The sequence below is a fragment of the Puntigrus tetrazona genome, unplaced genomic scaffold (assembly GCF_018831695.1).
Source record: "Puntigrus tetrazona isolate hp1 unplaced genomic scaffold, ASM1883169v1 S000000776, whole genome shotgun sequence".
Classification (NCBI taxonomy): domain Eukaryota; kingdom Metazoa; phylum Chordata; class Actinopteri; order Cypriniformes; family Cyprinidae; genus Puntigrus; species Puntigrus tetrazona.
Window position 1 is genome coordinate 708,566 of NW_025048382.1, and position 16,435 is coordinate 725,000.

Consider the following 16,435-nt stretch of genomic DNA (forward strand, 5'->3'; position numbering starts at 1 on the left):
ATTGACTTGTAATAAGTGTCATAACGTGATGTTTCACATCGACATCCTGATATTTCACTTGTCCTTCAGCTGGAAGAAGGATAGTTGACTTCTTGTATATTAATTCATAATTAAGATGAATAAATCAAATTCAATTAGATATTTCTTTCTCATTCTGCCTGTTTTCTACGAGAAGGATCACAGCACGTGGTTAATGGCTCTCAAACACAGTTTTATGGAGACACGTGACAGTGTGGTGTGAAAGCTTGTTGTGGGTTTGTTCTTGTTGACATTCTGCCCTTAAGGAATCCGTCTGACATGAGATCAAAACTCACTGATTGTAGAGGAAATAAACGAAGAGGAAGTGTTCGAAACAGGAAGCTGCGTAAACACCTCGTTTCAATGTGAATGAGGAGAAACGCTGAATACCGGTGAACGCAGACGAAAGGGGAAATTGAGGACTAGTGATCCGTGTGTGTGTGTGTGTGTGTGTGTGTGTCACCTGGTCCAGCAGGTTGAGTCTTTTGACATACGCTTCTTCTGTCTGGAGCAACTCTTTAGCGATGTTCAACAGCTTCTGTGACTGAGAGACAGAGAGATACAGGAAGAAAAAAGACAAAAAGACTGTAACTTCCTTCACATGACAGTGTCTTACCCTTACACAGTCACACAAGCGCTACATTTCACTAACAATATATCTCTGCCTCATCATTTGACCAAAACATACAGTAAGACATTTTAAAGATAGTTAGTAAGCAGGCCGTTTTGGGTCACCATTGACAGAACAAAGAAATTCATACAGGTATTGAACTATTCTAGAAGTGGACAAGAACTAGGACAAGATATGAAAATTATGGAAATAAATTAGGAATAACTGGATTGTTGGACTTCCAATCATGGAGACTAAAACATTGAAAGTAACCAGCTGTTTTATGGATATGGAAGACCTCTCGCAATAATCAATATACTGACTTACAATATATATCTATATATATACCTCAATGCCTTTTGGTGACCAGACGTGACAGTATGTCATTTTATTAAACACACACACACACACACACACACACACACACTCCAGAAATGAAAAGAAGGAATGCACTAAAGCCTCGAGCAGAACAACACCGCAGAAAACAAAGCGAATGTGTTTTGTTCAGGAATGCAGGCTCAAGATATACATTTTTATGGCATGTGGAACAAATAGCCTATTATTATAAGTTATTCTTTTCCCATATTTCCCCCAGTCTGTCATTCCTATATTGCATTTTAAGAACATTAAAACAAATAGTGCCGTCTTTAATTCAGGCTTTTATTACAAACAAAATCCACTGCACGATATAAAGATGACCGCTCCATAATGAGAATCATCCGTGAGAACAGCATCTCAAGTGTTTGTGTGATGTTCAAGCATATGGTCTGTCAGAACTAATCAAAGTTCAGCCGTGCAAAAAAAATACGTGAAATGAGGTCAATTAGTTTAAATAAACCTAAACTACATTTTTCACATTGTGTTCTTCGTCTCGGTTGATCGAGCGCGAGTTAAATGTCAGGCAGCTATAATAGATGCATCTATTGCTCTCTCTCACACACACACACACACACACACACACACACACACAGACAACAGCAGCTCATCCCACATCCTGTGTGACAGCATGCTATTAAAAACACATTAACACGTCACACACACACACACACACACACACCTTTCCTACAGCAGATGTGCTGCTCACACCAGGATACACAGGAAAGACCAGAGCCGCGCGTGTGTGTGTGTGTGGTATCAGGGTGTGTGTGTGTGTGTGTGTGTGTGTGTGTGGTATCAGGGCGTGTGTTTGGTGAATGCGTGTGCTCATATTATGGGCGACTCCTGCCGAGCGGTTCCTGTCACACCTCACCGGTGTCTCTCGTCCTGACTCACCGCTGTCCAAAACCTTCTAAATAGTGGGCGTGTCTGTCCTAAATATAGGACTCCCAAATATTCGCTCGAAACGTATTTCACAAAGCGTTTTAGCGCTGAAGCTAGCTCCTGAATCTGTGAAACGTTAGGAGTAGTGAAGAGGACCGTCCTAAAATGGAACATTTGACCGTTTGGAGGTTATCCGAACTTGATTACGTCCTTTCTTTCATTAACCAGTTGAGCAATAAGTGTTCTTGTGTCCGGGTTGCTTTTCTTTTACGTTTGTATGTCTTACTATCAGCCGTGATTATAATACTCTCTTAAACGAATCATTATTTCGTTTAAAATCTTCATTCGAATATGGCGATAGTTCTATGAATGAATCTCTGTCAGAGACTCCGCCCCTCTCCTATCAGCCAATCACTGTGTGCAGAGTTACTAAGCATGCCGACCCTTTCAAGGAAGGTCTGTTCAGTCGGCCGCCATATTTGTAGGCATAACATACATACAAGGACACAAGCGTACAGATCAAACAAGCTACTCATCAGACTGGGCTACCTGAATTATATTAGCATTTTTAAGGGTAGGTTTAGGGTACGGGTGTGTGTCGATGGGTTAGGGTTAAGGGAAGGGTTTGAATGAGATGTTGGTGGCAATGGACCCCATTGCTTTTCATGAGATTCATGAAAAATAAGAGAGTTACATTCGGTTTTAAGGCGTTCTTGCTACAGTGCAATTATACATTTAAGTACAGACTAATGCAATTCTCGGACTTTATCAAACATTTCTTAATTTGACGAACAAAGGCCTCACGAGCTGAGGGTGAGTAATTAATAACAGAAATGTCATTTTGGGGTGGAGTAACCGTTTAAATAAATACATGTACTTACTATATGGCTAGGCTTTGGTTTAGGGTAAGTTGCATGTAATTATGCATCATTTTAGGGATTTTTTTAATAAACTAATTTTGACCTGTTGATGAAAAACGAGCTTATGTGGATTCTATGCATTTAACTAAGATTAGATATATATAATCATTCATGAATTATTACTTTGACCGAGTCTTTTTATTATTTAAAAGGCTGAAATGTGAGGCCTGCTGTTTTATGGAACATTTTACAAAGCTTTACTTAAACATGCGTTTTAGATATTTCACACTAAAGACCGCAAAAATATAAAAACATGAGAAACTACGAACTCCTAATACGTTCAAATAAGTGCTCGAACAGAGTTTGGTTGATAATGAGAAGCACAGACACAAAAGCTAAATATTTCCTTGCATCTCACACCTGGCAAAAAACAGCAAACAAGTGTAAAATGGCTTTCTCACACTTATTTTCCAGTCGCTGAGATCCAAAAACTAATAAATCACGTAAAGTCTGAACTAGAGCTAGATCAAGGAACAGCACATCCTTGGATGATTCGGAAGACGTGTCTTCAGTTTCATGAAAGCTTGTAGTCCTAAACGTCACAGCTCACTTTCCTACGCAGGGTTTAGCCTGATCCAGAATTAGGTCATAGTTCAATTAGGACATTTAGGTAAAAAGCATTAATAAAAATAAAAATAAAATAGTGCGCTGACGTCAAACGTGCTCATATGAATAGACACACGGCGGTTTCCGTCATCTCTGGTCAATGAAACCAACAAAACAGCACACACACACACGCACACAGAGCGTCAAAACAACATGTTCACAAAGTGCAACCCCCACACAACACAAATGCAGCGCATGCTACTTAAAATGTTCACTTCCTCCGGTCTGTGACACATAACTGATGCATGAGGGCATGAGACATCTTCAAGTGTGCTTCAGAGTCACCTAGCTAGGCATCAAACCTGCAGGTCGACTTCGATAAATGAGGAAAGAACGAGGAAAAAATGTTTTCACTTCACATTGCAGTTAATCTCACATTGAATACGCACCAAAACTACTGAGTTTTCACCCAACAACACGTAAAACAAAGAGAACAGCGGCAGACGTTCACGATCGATCCCTACATTTATCTGTTTTCATGGATGAACATGAAACCTTATTAGGGTTCACATGTGGAATACATTTCAGTATGGCACTGCTGCAGAGTGTGTTTTGGGACACAGGATGTATTGGTTTGAACACGTTTCCATTAAAAGTGTGCAGGTGTGCTCTCACCTTGACCTCCAGACTCTCGGGGTCCTGGCTCTCCTCGTCCAGGTCGCTGTCCTCGTCCTGCGTGGAGTCCCTCTTGTCTCTCCCGGCGCCGGGGAAGCCCTCAGCCTCGGCTCCGCAGGACGGGCTGTCGATGCCGCTGTCCCGGTTGGGGATCTTTCCGTTGGCCTCCGTCCCCTCGTGACCCTGCGACCTCTCCTCCCCTCCGTCTGCGTGTGTGCCGCTCTCCTCGAGACGCTCTCCGTCAGAGTCCCTGTGATTACTCTCCAAGCCGCTGCAGAGCTTCTGCCGCTCCTCCGTAAGCTCCGCCTCATTGGTAGAGTCCGTCTGGAGGGAGCTTAAGCTGGACAGTCTCAAAAGCTCAGAGATTTCACATGATTTGAACGAAAGCGCATCATCTCTGTCCGGCGCTGGCGTCTGATCGCTGGCGTCTCGAGAGACTGGAGAATCCATGCTGGCTCCCCAATGGAGCTCCCTCCTCCACTGGAGGCCCAGAGTCAGAAACCTTACAAGATGAAAACGTGACAGCAGTTTGTCTAACGTTTGAAACAAGTGGCTCTGTTTACACCTGAATTACGAGACGGGTTCCACAGACAGAGTTTAGTTTAAGCCAGGACTACTCGGTTACAAATAAAGGTGCAATTCAGCCAAAGTTTCTTCAAAGATCTCTTTCTTACCTTTATGCAATCCGAAGAACCTTCTTTCACCACAAAGAAGCTTGTGAGAAACAAGATGTTTTTCATACAGAAAAAGTTCTCCAGTTTCGTGACGAAGCACTTTTATTTTGAAGAGTGTAGATGTTTGAATATCCTGATTTAACTAACATTGAAAAAATGTATTATGTTTTTAAGGTAAGTGGTTGCAAACAATTTATTCATTTTACCTACATTTAAATAAAAAAGCTGAAAGTTAGTCAACTAAATACAGCTATAATAAACAGACAGCCTTGCAGTCGATCTGTAAATTCAATGAGTCGTGTTTTAATTCAGCTTTCGCAAAAATGCTTTAGAAATAAACACGCATAACTCAAGATCAGTATTTATATAACATTCAGTGTGGGACTAGCCGTGTTTGAGACGTCGAGCTGCTCGCGCCCAACTCTGACAGGAGTCTGCTTTTGATGCATCTGTTTCCGTCCCAATCATCACGAGAACGAGGAACAAGTATAATGAATGAATAAAGCCATTTCACTGGTAGTGAGTGAGTGAGTGGAAAAGCAAGCGAACGGAAAGGTCAATAGTGACGATATCAGTCTGTTGTGTTTTTGGCACAACACGTCAAGTTGGGATCTTAAAATACATCCCCAAAAAAACATCCCACGATGCTCACGTACGAGGTTAGCGGGTGGCAGGCGGGCATCTTGTGCGGTCGGACGTGTTCAAACGACCACAAAAGCATCATGACTAAAAAAAGTGTCAAGGCATTTTAAAAGATAAAGTCTTTAATAAAAGATCAAAGAGTCAAAACGGTCAAAACGGGTCAAGCTCAAAGCGTTTTAGATCTACACCTGTATTTAACATCGTCCTTGTGAACAGATCAACAAAAATGCGTATTAATACCAGTTCTAATACCAATACTAGTTCTTAACAGACAGTCTTAAAGTGGCTACGTTCATGCAATTGGACCACGATATAAAAAATCATAACTAATGCATTCACTAACGTCATCTAACAATGATTCACAAATGTTCTGTTAGTTCATTTTGACTCAGGTTCATTATTAGGTTCATTAAATGTTTAAATCATGAACATCGTTCATTTCCATTGTTATTTGTAATATTAACTAACGTGGTTAAGTACTATTAACAAATAGAACCGAACCAACATTTCTTTTAAGCCTTTCTTGTAATCTTTCAATCACACATATAAGTCCACTAATCCACTACATGTACATACTATATGGTTAGGGATAAGATTAGGGTTTGGTTTAAGGTTACTTGCATGCAATTATGCATAATTTATTGTTAACAGTACATGTAACATGTAACCAGAACGCCTCAAAATAAAGTGATATCACTTACCATACATATGTGTGTGTGTATAGTGTATTAACAAATGTTAAAATGAACACAAAATAATGCTTTTCTATGTATTTTTCATTGTGAAATGTTAAAACGGTAACATTTTACCATGATAAAACTGATCTGTATCATTTTGGCCCCTATAAACGCCGTAAGAAACGTCTCGGTTCAGACGCTCAGATCTTACCTGGAGCTGTGGATGGGCCCAGCAGACGAGACTCTGGCCCTCAGAGGGGGACTGGGCAGGGGCCGGCGGGGCACTGGAGGGACGGGACCCAGCAGGTGCACAGGCTTAGGGGGCACTGACACACACACACACACACACACACAGATCAGACGAGCTCTCTCTCCATCCCAGCAGCCCCGGTCCTCATCCACCGAGAGACTCTCGCTCCATACTCATCCTCACGATCCACCCGTGCATGCAAAGAAAACCAGCTAACAGTACAAGAAAGATGGAGAAACTACCGGCTTCCTGAACCGAGAACAGGAAGTAGAGATGAGCGTGCGAAAAATGCTGCGGTTACACAGCAAGATACACACAGACAGAGTCAAAAAGTTGAAGTGTGTATGCATGCATGAGCGGATAAACTGCCTCCAATTAGTATGAATTTGTAAAATATATATTGAATGAGTTGCATTAGGACCGATTTGAAAATAACTTCAATGATGCAATTTAGAAGCTGATCTCAGGAAGCAGATAGTCTGAGCTGCGCACACTTCCTTCCTCTGTCTGTTTTGCACCATATGCAAACCGCAAAATATCCATGCAAGTTCACAACATCACAAACACACAAGCGTGCTGGAAAACCAAAAACAGCAGCATTAGCACAATATTTGTTTTTTTTTTCTTTTCAGAAAAGCGCTGGAATAAATGACAGTAAGACTATTTAATACCGTGGGGTTTCTGTGCTCTGGGCGTGGCTGAGGGAGAGGGGCGTGTCCTCCGTGTGGGTGGGGCGGGGCATGGCCTGGAAGGGGGCGTGGTTTTCTTCTTCTGAGGCTGCTCTACAGATCTACAGGAGCACTGCAGCTCTGCTGGAGACAGATCTACGGAAAACACAACGTGAAGAGGCACATGTGATGACCAGCGTGAGATTATCTTATAAAAGTACCAGCAGTCTAGTCAAAACATAACAGAGTTTCTATGTTTACTGAATATTACCCACATTCTAAAATCAGCTTGTTTTATTTGCATTTTCATTTTAGCTGGCTATTTTTTTGATCAGTTTATGCACTTCTATTGTGGATTTTTAATAAACAATAGCTTTATGCTAACCTTGTGCAAGTCACAAGAAAGGTGTTTCAAAAAACACGTTATTCTCCACATACTGTACATTATTGTTTCTCCTCGTTTTTCTTTTCTTTTCCAATTTGTACAAAAATCATTGTTCTAATAAAGTAAGGTGTGCTCTGATTGGCCAGCTATCCAGTGCGCTGTGATTGGCCGAATACCTCAAGCATTTGGTGGAAATGTTACGCCCCTTACTTAACGTGACGCCGTATCCCAGCGCTACGACATAAAAACAATAAAACATTACAAACGAGGAATTTGTTGCATCCAGTGGAGACACAACTCTTCTGAACGGTGTTATAAACACAACTTAACACTGGTTTCTAGTCGTGTCCTCTTTTGGAAGAACAAACTAAATAGATTCACTTTCACAAGGAAACGCGGCGTCTCCAGAACATGGCGCCCGCAGCAACACTACACACAGAATAATAGCTCCGCCTTCTCTCTTTCTGTAAATATTTGGGTGGTATTAATAGACTACATTAACAGCATATCATAGCCCTAAGAGACTGTAACCAACCCAGAACACTTTTTAATAATAAAAATAAACATATACATAAAATAAAAGTAAAAATCACAAAAATAAAAGTATCTGTAAAGATTTCACACTGTTTAATCAGCTCGCTGCTTGTTTACACACTGGACTCGACCTTCATCAGGACCAGAGAGACAGCCGCCGTGGACTGAACGATCAATACAGACACGGTTACATCTCCAGCCTCCGAACAGAGAAGCCCTCAACGTTGTTACGTTTCTAAAGAGTATACTTAAATGAAATGACTGAGATCTCTGATTAGTCCGGTTAAATCCACAGAAGAGAGAACATTCACTGAAACATGAGACTTACTTCATGCTCTCGTGCAGATCCTGCGCTTCTCTCCTCCGTCCTCACTCTGTGTGTGTGTGTGTGTGTGTGTGAGATCGGCCTCCTCCCTGTCATGAATATGTAAAGCACACACACCTGTGACAGGTGAGAAAATCTGAGCTGGCACTGACTGCACCTGCTGTTGTTAGCAGCGCTGAGCTCCAGCTGCCAAACCCGCTTCACACGCAACTGTGTGTGTGTGTGTGTGTGTGTGTGTGTGTGTGTGTGTGCGTGCACACTCAGCTATAGTCTACAGACACAGATGAGTTCAATCCGACTAAACCTGCCTTTAGCAAACAATCTGGAGCTTCCCTAAGTAACAACACTGTGTCAAAGAAGATATGGCCCTATTCACTTTCTACATTCATGTTATTATTCATGCATTACTAGATGTCAAAAACAAAAAGAAGGATTCAATATCTCCCAAATAAACTGAAAACAAACCCCGGTTTGAGCTGACATCTCTTATTGTTCCACCATCTGTCATACAGAGAGTCTTTCACCAGTCCGCTCCTCGTGGATCAAAATCTCACACTAAATTTCTTATTTCACACTGAATGTCCTATTTTATTGGAGGAAATCATATGTACATTAAATGATTGTGAATGCACTTTCTTAAGGTTATGTTCTGACTTGGGTGAAAGTCTTTTGTTGTTGACGTCAAATGGGAGAAGTCCAAGTACAAAACGAGGAGCAGTAAGAGACACTCCTAAATCTAATCAATGACTGCACTGATACTTATGATCTTCAGTACACACACACACACACACACACACACACACACACACACACACACACACACAGTGAAGGTCAGGAGGCTGGTTAGTGAATCTCTGGGTCAGACAGAGGGGCTCTTGGGAGAAAGTCTTGGATTTCTCCTGAAGTGAGCCGACTAGATACTGTCAAGTGTGTGTGTGTGTGTGTGTGTGTGTGTGTGTGTGAGAGAGAGAGAGAGAGACAGAGTGTGTGTTTTTGTCACATATGAAGACACAAATGTGTATAATGACACGGGTATTACAAGGAGAAGGTGACTTTTCAGGACATTATTTCTTGTGTCCACTTTTCCAAATGCTTATAACTCACACAGAGTGAGGTTTTTTGAGAATCTAAAACTGTGTGTAGTTTCTTGTAAGGGGTAGGTTTAGGTGTAGATCAATAACACACTCAGTCTGTACAGTATAGAAACACTACACCTATGAAGAGTCCCCATAAAACATGGAAACACCGTGTGTAACATGAAAAATAAAAAAGGCCTGGCAGTGGTCAACTGACAAGTTGTCCGCAACAAGACTTGTGGCAGTTAATGACCATTCTTTAACACACACACACACACACACACACACACCCCTTTGGTTTCTGTGTTTTATCAGGACTCTCCATACACGTAAGCTTCTTTTTCTATGGTACAAACTGTATTTTCTATCCCCTCCCCTCACACTACACCTAACCCTGCCCTCACACAAAGCATGATTTAGAAATCACTTTCATTTAATCAGGCAACTTATGGTTTACCTGAAACAATCAAACACACACACATTTATGACACTCAACAGGACTGTCATTTTTTTCACACACGAGTCCAGTCAATCCGTTCACGTCTGGAGAAGACATATTGTATAAGACATATATTCAAGTGATGAAGTGCTACATTTCTCCAAACTCATCCTAATCTTGGATAGCTGGAAGATGAGCACATATTCAGCACTTTTTTATTCTGTTCCTTCAATTATCTGAATGCTGTAATCCACGATATGTTCAGCCTCACAGCAGCACAACACACTCAACCTCTCAACCACCCCCCCCAACACACACACACACACACACACACACACACACGCCGCAGGATGAGGACGCTCAAAGAGGAAGAGGAAAGGCAGGAACACTATCAACTCTCCAGAGATGAGCGACTTTACGCCATCATGCACAACATGACACTCGATAATGAGCAGCTCATAACCCCCATAATGCTCAGCAACATCCAGAAGCACTGAAGCCTGTGTGTGTGTGTGTGTGTGTGTGAGAGAGAGATACACACACATTGGACGGGTACAGAGGGAAATGGGTCAGCAGTGAGATGAAGAGAGATATAGCACCAGTGCCGCCCATCTGTGTGCCTGCTGCCTCCTAACCTCCATCAGTGTGTGTGTGTGTGTGTGTGTGTGTTGGTATGTCCTGACTACACCTCTATCTAGTACACAGCCCCCTCACACACACACACACACGCCTCTTCTAAATGTGATGTGTGAATGGACAGTCACATGATTTCAGACCACGGCTGTTTCCCAAAAGCATCATAATTACATCACAGATGTCCCGCTACCTGTGTGTGAGTCTGTGAGTGTGTGTGTGTGTGTGTGTGTGTGTGTGTGTGTGTGTGTGTGTGTGTGAGAAAGAGTTTAGATAGACTGGCTTGATCACAGTGAGGTGTATTTGTACGGACTGACTTTTTTATTTTTTCAGTTAGTTATCGGCTTCAGTCTTCGGTGCCTCTGAAATTTCCTTGAAATTATTTCAAACTAAATTTTCATGGTCCACACAAATAAGTCACTCCACAGGGCCTTTCAGCAAACCTTTTATGGTGTAAAATCTCCTGTAAAATCTTAACATTCACATCCAATTATTATAACTACCACTGGTTCCACCTTGAACAAATGAGTAGTTATAGAGTGAGTGTGACACACGCTTCCTCTTTAAATGGGTCATTTCTACACTTTCCTAGCATTTTCAAGTGTCTCACAGTGAGGCATAGCCCTCATTCATCTACGGTCAAACACTCGTGTGTGTGTGTGTGTGTGTGTGTGTAAATGTCAGAGAGAGAGTGTGTGTTCACAACAAGCCAGGACCAACATGACTGTTACTATGACAACAGATCAGCAGCGCCAGACCAGCGAGAAAACGTTTTTTTCTTAAGAAATCGCTCTGTGAAGGACATTTCAATGTGAGCTCAAGAACTAAATCACTCACGACGTTTAAGAGATTTCCAAATCAAACAAAGCGGTACGATTCTAGGAATCACGTTATAACGCGAGTATAGTCGCGTATCAAGAGTGCGGATATAAATTCTACCAATGTTTAACAGAATTAAAGACCACGTTTCTACATTTTCTGTAGAAAACAGAGCTGCTTTTGCCCGTGCAAACACAGGGGCATTGTGGGAGGCCGCCGGAGCAGGGCTGTGTCGTCTTTGGAGGTCAAAAGAGTTGTATATGGTTGCTAGGGAGTTGCTAGGGAATTCTGGGTGTTTGCTGAAAGGAATAGTTCACCCAGAAATGAAAAGTGTTCCCATACATGACTCAGGCCATCAAAGAAACAAATCCATCATTGAGGCATTTTAACCTTAACAATTAAACATCACTTCTGCTTTAATAATCCACAATAACTCTATCTTCGGTTAAAAAAAGCCCATCTCCTGTTGCGTCTCACATCCAATTCTACACACACATATCTGTTTTGGCTTGTAAACTCTGCTTGATGCGAGCAGATCTCTCTCCTGATTCAGACCAGACCGGATGAAGAGAGATTATGAATTATGGATTCTAGTTATAAATGTCAGAGCTGGATTAGTTTGATCTTTAGTCTTCTCCAGATGTTCACTGATGGACCGGAGCGCTGTGGATTATTGAGATGTTTTTATCAGCCGTTTCTCTCGTTCTCGTTCATTCACATCCTTAACTGAGACTCATTTCTACAAACCTGACGAAGAAACAAACTCAGATTTAAAGAAATCAGGACAAGTCTATTTCTTTAAATCAGAAGATCCTCCAGTCTCAGTGATATTTTGGGCCAGTGTAAGAAACCCCTTCAATTGAGAGTTTTCCTGCAGTCTGCACTTGCCCTGGGTCTCCCTTCAAAACGGCTTACCAACGTAATGGAAAACGAGAATACGAGCCCGATCAGGCATTTAGCACACTTCTCTTCAGCGTGATCAGCTCATATCACGTCTAAAGCATAAACAGGACAAGCCGTTGTAGAAGTGTAAGCATATACTTACAATCAGGCATTATTAAATAACAACCCAAGACAATATGAGCATTGCATAGTGTAAAATTAAAGAAATAACTACATTTAATAAAGATGACACAACTTACTTAACCAGCTGAGAAGAGTACAAATCCTCCCGTATGAAGCAGAATAAGCTGAAGTCTCTCATGAAAGATGAAAGCTGAGCATGTATATTTCAACAGGCTGGAGCGCTCACACATTCAACAGAGCCACGCACAGCAGATATAACAGCTCCATACGTCTGCTGGCCATCACGACAGAAACCTAACAGAGAGCGCAGAAAACAAGCAGCATTCACCAGCTGAGCTCACACACACACACACACACACACACACACTGAGTCCATGTGCACAATAGCACTGAGACCGGCACCCATCCGCGGACACTAGCGCTCCCCTCCTCCTCCTCCAGCACCGCTCCTCCCCCTCTATCTGCCCCAGAATCCCCTCCGTATGAACAATACACCCCCCCACCCCACCCCACCCCATAATAATGCCGCCGAGACGTCTCCATGGCAACTAATGACAGCGGGAGGGAGGAAGAGAGAATGGAAAAATCAGTCAGGAAGGACGAGTGAAGCGGACAGAGAGCGACAGACAGCTCAATAACCTTATCAGCGCTCCGAGATAAATGTGTGGCTCAGCTTTAATAAATGCTGAATAATGCATTTATCTGATCAAAAATGCTGGAAAAAAAACAGAGAAACATTGTTAGAATATAAAATCATCTTCGTTTTCTCTGTGAATGTATTTCTGAGAAGCGCAGCTGTATTCTCGGCATCGTTCCTCCAGTCTTCAGTGTCACGTGACCTTCAGGAATCATGATCATATACTGATTTACTGCTCCAGAAACATGTCCGATTATAATCATTGGTGAAAACAGCCCTACATTTCTCTGGAAACCGTGACACGTTTTATTTTTCAGGATTCACAGATGAATAAAAAAGGCATTTATTCGAAATTGAATGGATTTAAAACATTATAAATCTCTTTACAGACACTTTTAATTGATTTAATGCGTTCTTACTCACATTAAAGCATTCAGTCCTTTCGGGAAAAAATGTCATTTGTAATACAATGCTTGCAAACATCTCAGGATGCTCCTCATGAAACTGGATGAGAGAGAGTTGAAATCACATACGAGTTTGCTTTTGAAGTAAGATTCCCATGCTATTACTTTACAGAAATGGAAAAAAAGTGTCTAGAATTCAACTCAAATGAATCCTACATACCTGAGCATTACAGGGCTCTGGATAGATCTTCAGGTCGTTGGTAATGTAATGAGCTCTTCTTCACGCACGAGTATTCTTTTTATTTCCCATTTCCACTCTCTACTTCCTGTCCTCTCTTTTCCACCTCCATCATGGGTTCTCCTGACTGGCGCTCTAACATCACACTCAGAGGCCAAAGCATCTTCTTACATCCTATCTGTACCTCTTTCTTTCTCTGTGGGTCTCTGTCAGTCAGCTGTTAATAAAGTAGTCTTCATATTTCAGTTCTCCAGACACGCGTAATCTTTCCAGAGCATTAAATTCCTTTTTCATCTTCATTTAACTCTCTACTGTCCTCTTTTTGGAAAACTAAAATATGGTCTCCCATCATTTCTAGGCTGGACTTCCATCATTAGTGTGTGTGTGTGTGTGAGTAGTTTCTCTCTGGGAACGGACGTGAGGCGGCGAAGCTGGTTTTGCGGTGTGACGTTTAAAAAAGTGGAATTAGGAACCAGTGCTTGGTAAGAACAAAACCGTCTGGTCTTAATGAGAGAGGAAGCTGAGTTTTGAGCCGTAGGGGTTCAGAACGATCTGAAGGTGAGCGAGCGACATCAGGACCGAACTAAACATTGCAGCCAGGCGTCCTTCGGCGAGGTCAGTGGAGGATTGACAGTAATGAAGACCGGAGTCATCGGGCCATCAGTTGAGTATCTGAAACAATGGTAAACCATTCACTTCCTCACCGAAACAGTTCTGTGTCACTGTTCCTCCTAAATTGAGAATATGAGGAAACATGAATATTTCGGAGAGATGCTCCGGTATTGTGATGTTGAGAGTAACAGATGTCAAACAAACCACGGTCATCATGACCTTCACAATAACACTCTCGGAGGAATCGAGGGAGGACGCGGAGGGTTGTCATGGAAACCGAGGACGTTTCTTTCCATCACCTATTAAAAGATGACGACTCGTATTTCACACACAGGTTTGAAACAAGTAGTCTGATTTAAAGGCCACCTCCACCTCCACAGAGCGACTAGGTCATCGCTTCTCATCCGTACACATCATGCAGATTTCATTCACAGTGTCAGCATTAAGTGACATTCGCCTCTATTTTTACACACTAGCGGTGAAAAGTAGATTATAGAATAAGATTTCTTTAGGCTGAAGGACCAAAATGAAACTTCATTGACTGTACGCTGCAAAAAAAAAGGAACTGTTCCATATGTTGTCCCACCTCGTCAAACACAGTCTGATTTGAGTTCCCAGCATGCACTGCAGCATGAATAAAGAACGCAGTTACTGTTTGTTTGTTAGTTAGTTATTTGTTGTACTGTGATGTAAAGAGTTCTTGAGGTTTCTGTGTCTATCTGTCGTTCTTGAGTCTTCTTCTCGACACTCGAGATAATGAAGTGTGTTAGCTACACAAAACAAAGACACGTGACTTCACTCAACTACTTGGTCCAAAGTTCATTAAACTCAAAAAAGTTAAGTCAACTTTTCATTTTTTTTAAAGTGTAGGCCCTCAGTAAATGTTGCATTATAAAGTATATTATTATATGATATTAAATATTATAAAGTATCTAATTAAAAAAAGTGGAAATGTAAAAAAAGTAACAAATAATTATTACAAATTAAAACAAAAATACATCAAATGCTGTTAATGATCAGCAATGTGAGAGCGAGCAAGTGTGTGTGTGTGTGTGTCATTCTTATAGCCTGAGACTGATGAGGTGATGAAGTGACTGCAATTGATGAGTGAGTCTGGGCAAAAGGATTATGGGAAATGAAGTCCTGGGTGAATGGTAAAAGTCCAGGATGGAGGGCCCTCTGGTGGAGCTCACGGGCAGTTCAACGGATGATCCTGACAATCTGAACAGCCTTTTAATCAAGGCCCTCAATCGTTCACTTAGAGATGTACAAGAATCTCAACATGGCTCTAAGAGAACATTGTTCAACTTCACACATTTTCTTTTAAAGAGGAGTGTCTGAAGAACACACAAATGTAGCTTGTTTCCTTTTGTCCAAACAACTGCACTGAACATACCTTTCTGAGTGAAAAAAACCCATGTATCAAAAAGTACTAATCTAAATTTTAATTCTATTTATTATTGGAATCTTCCTTTTCAAAGCCCTACATCATTCAGTCCAGAGACGCAGAATAATATCCAAATTTCAGTGGTCAAAATCCAAATTTCTCATTAAATAAACAGCCGTCCCATTTAATGCCTCTCTTCTTCATGTGTCTACTTCTTTTACTAGTAAAAAATATGAAGAACATAAAAATGACCCAAAAAAAAATCTTTTTGATCTTTGCGATCTCTTATCAAAACATGATAAATAAGTATGTGATCGAGTCCGGATCTGGTCTTTTCCCCACAAATCACCACGTGTTATCCCATAATTATCCCAAACAGACAGACGAACACCTCCGGCGGTCATCTCCAACCCACAGCAGCGCCTCGGAGGAACGGGGCAGAAACGGCATGAATATTTCACTCAGATGTGCAGCCTCTGAATCCATGATGAGTTTCTGCAGTGAGGCTGTCCGTGAGCGCACACACACACACACACACACACACACGTGTGTGGAGCTCAAACCCTTTGTGCAGCATGAGCAGATGCCTTCAAAAACACCAAACACCAGCGCAGATGCATTTTTTACAGCTCAAACTTCTAAGGTTTCTATTTAGTTACCACTTTTAATATGGGATGGGTTCAAGTTTATCTTAACTTCTAAACAGTATTTTACGATCACAAAGTACACTTGAGGTTCACTTTTTTCACTTGGGTTTGTAAGAAACATGACACACCTTCATGGCAGGAGAGTTTTGGTTCAAATATGTGAGTGTTTATGCACACACACACACACACACACACACACACACAGAGTGACTGATTGATCATGTTTAGCTTAATAATACATGTGGACAAAGTGCAGGTCTGTAGTCATGGCAAACCTGTCAGGCCATAAAACACACTGCAGCAATGTCATACACCAGCTTCACATCTGACCTC

General features: G+C 41.6%; 1 protein-coding gene across 1 annotated transcript in view; it reads right to left on the reverse strand.

Moving 5' to 3' along the window:
- The window catches only part of fgd (faciogenital dysplasia), a 29,928-nt gene that overhangs the window by 10,525 nt on the left and 2,968 nt on the right, over window positions 1-16,435 (reverse strand). Inside the window, exons 2-5 of the mRNA XM_043233314.1 lie at window positions 6,944-7,096; window positions 6,234-6,348; window positions 4,030-4,531; window positions 482-562 (exon numbers count right to left, since the gene is read on the reverse strand). Of these exons, the coding sequence (XP_043089249.1) occupies window positions 482-562; window positions 4,030-4,531; window positions 6,234-6,348; window positions 6,944-7,096 (851 nt within the window). The remainder of the gene's footprint in view (window positions 1-481; window positions 563-4,029; window positions 4,532-6,233; window positions 6,349-6,943; window positions 7,097-16,435) is intronic.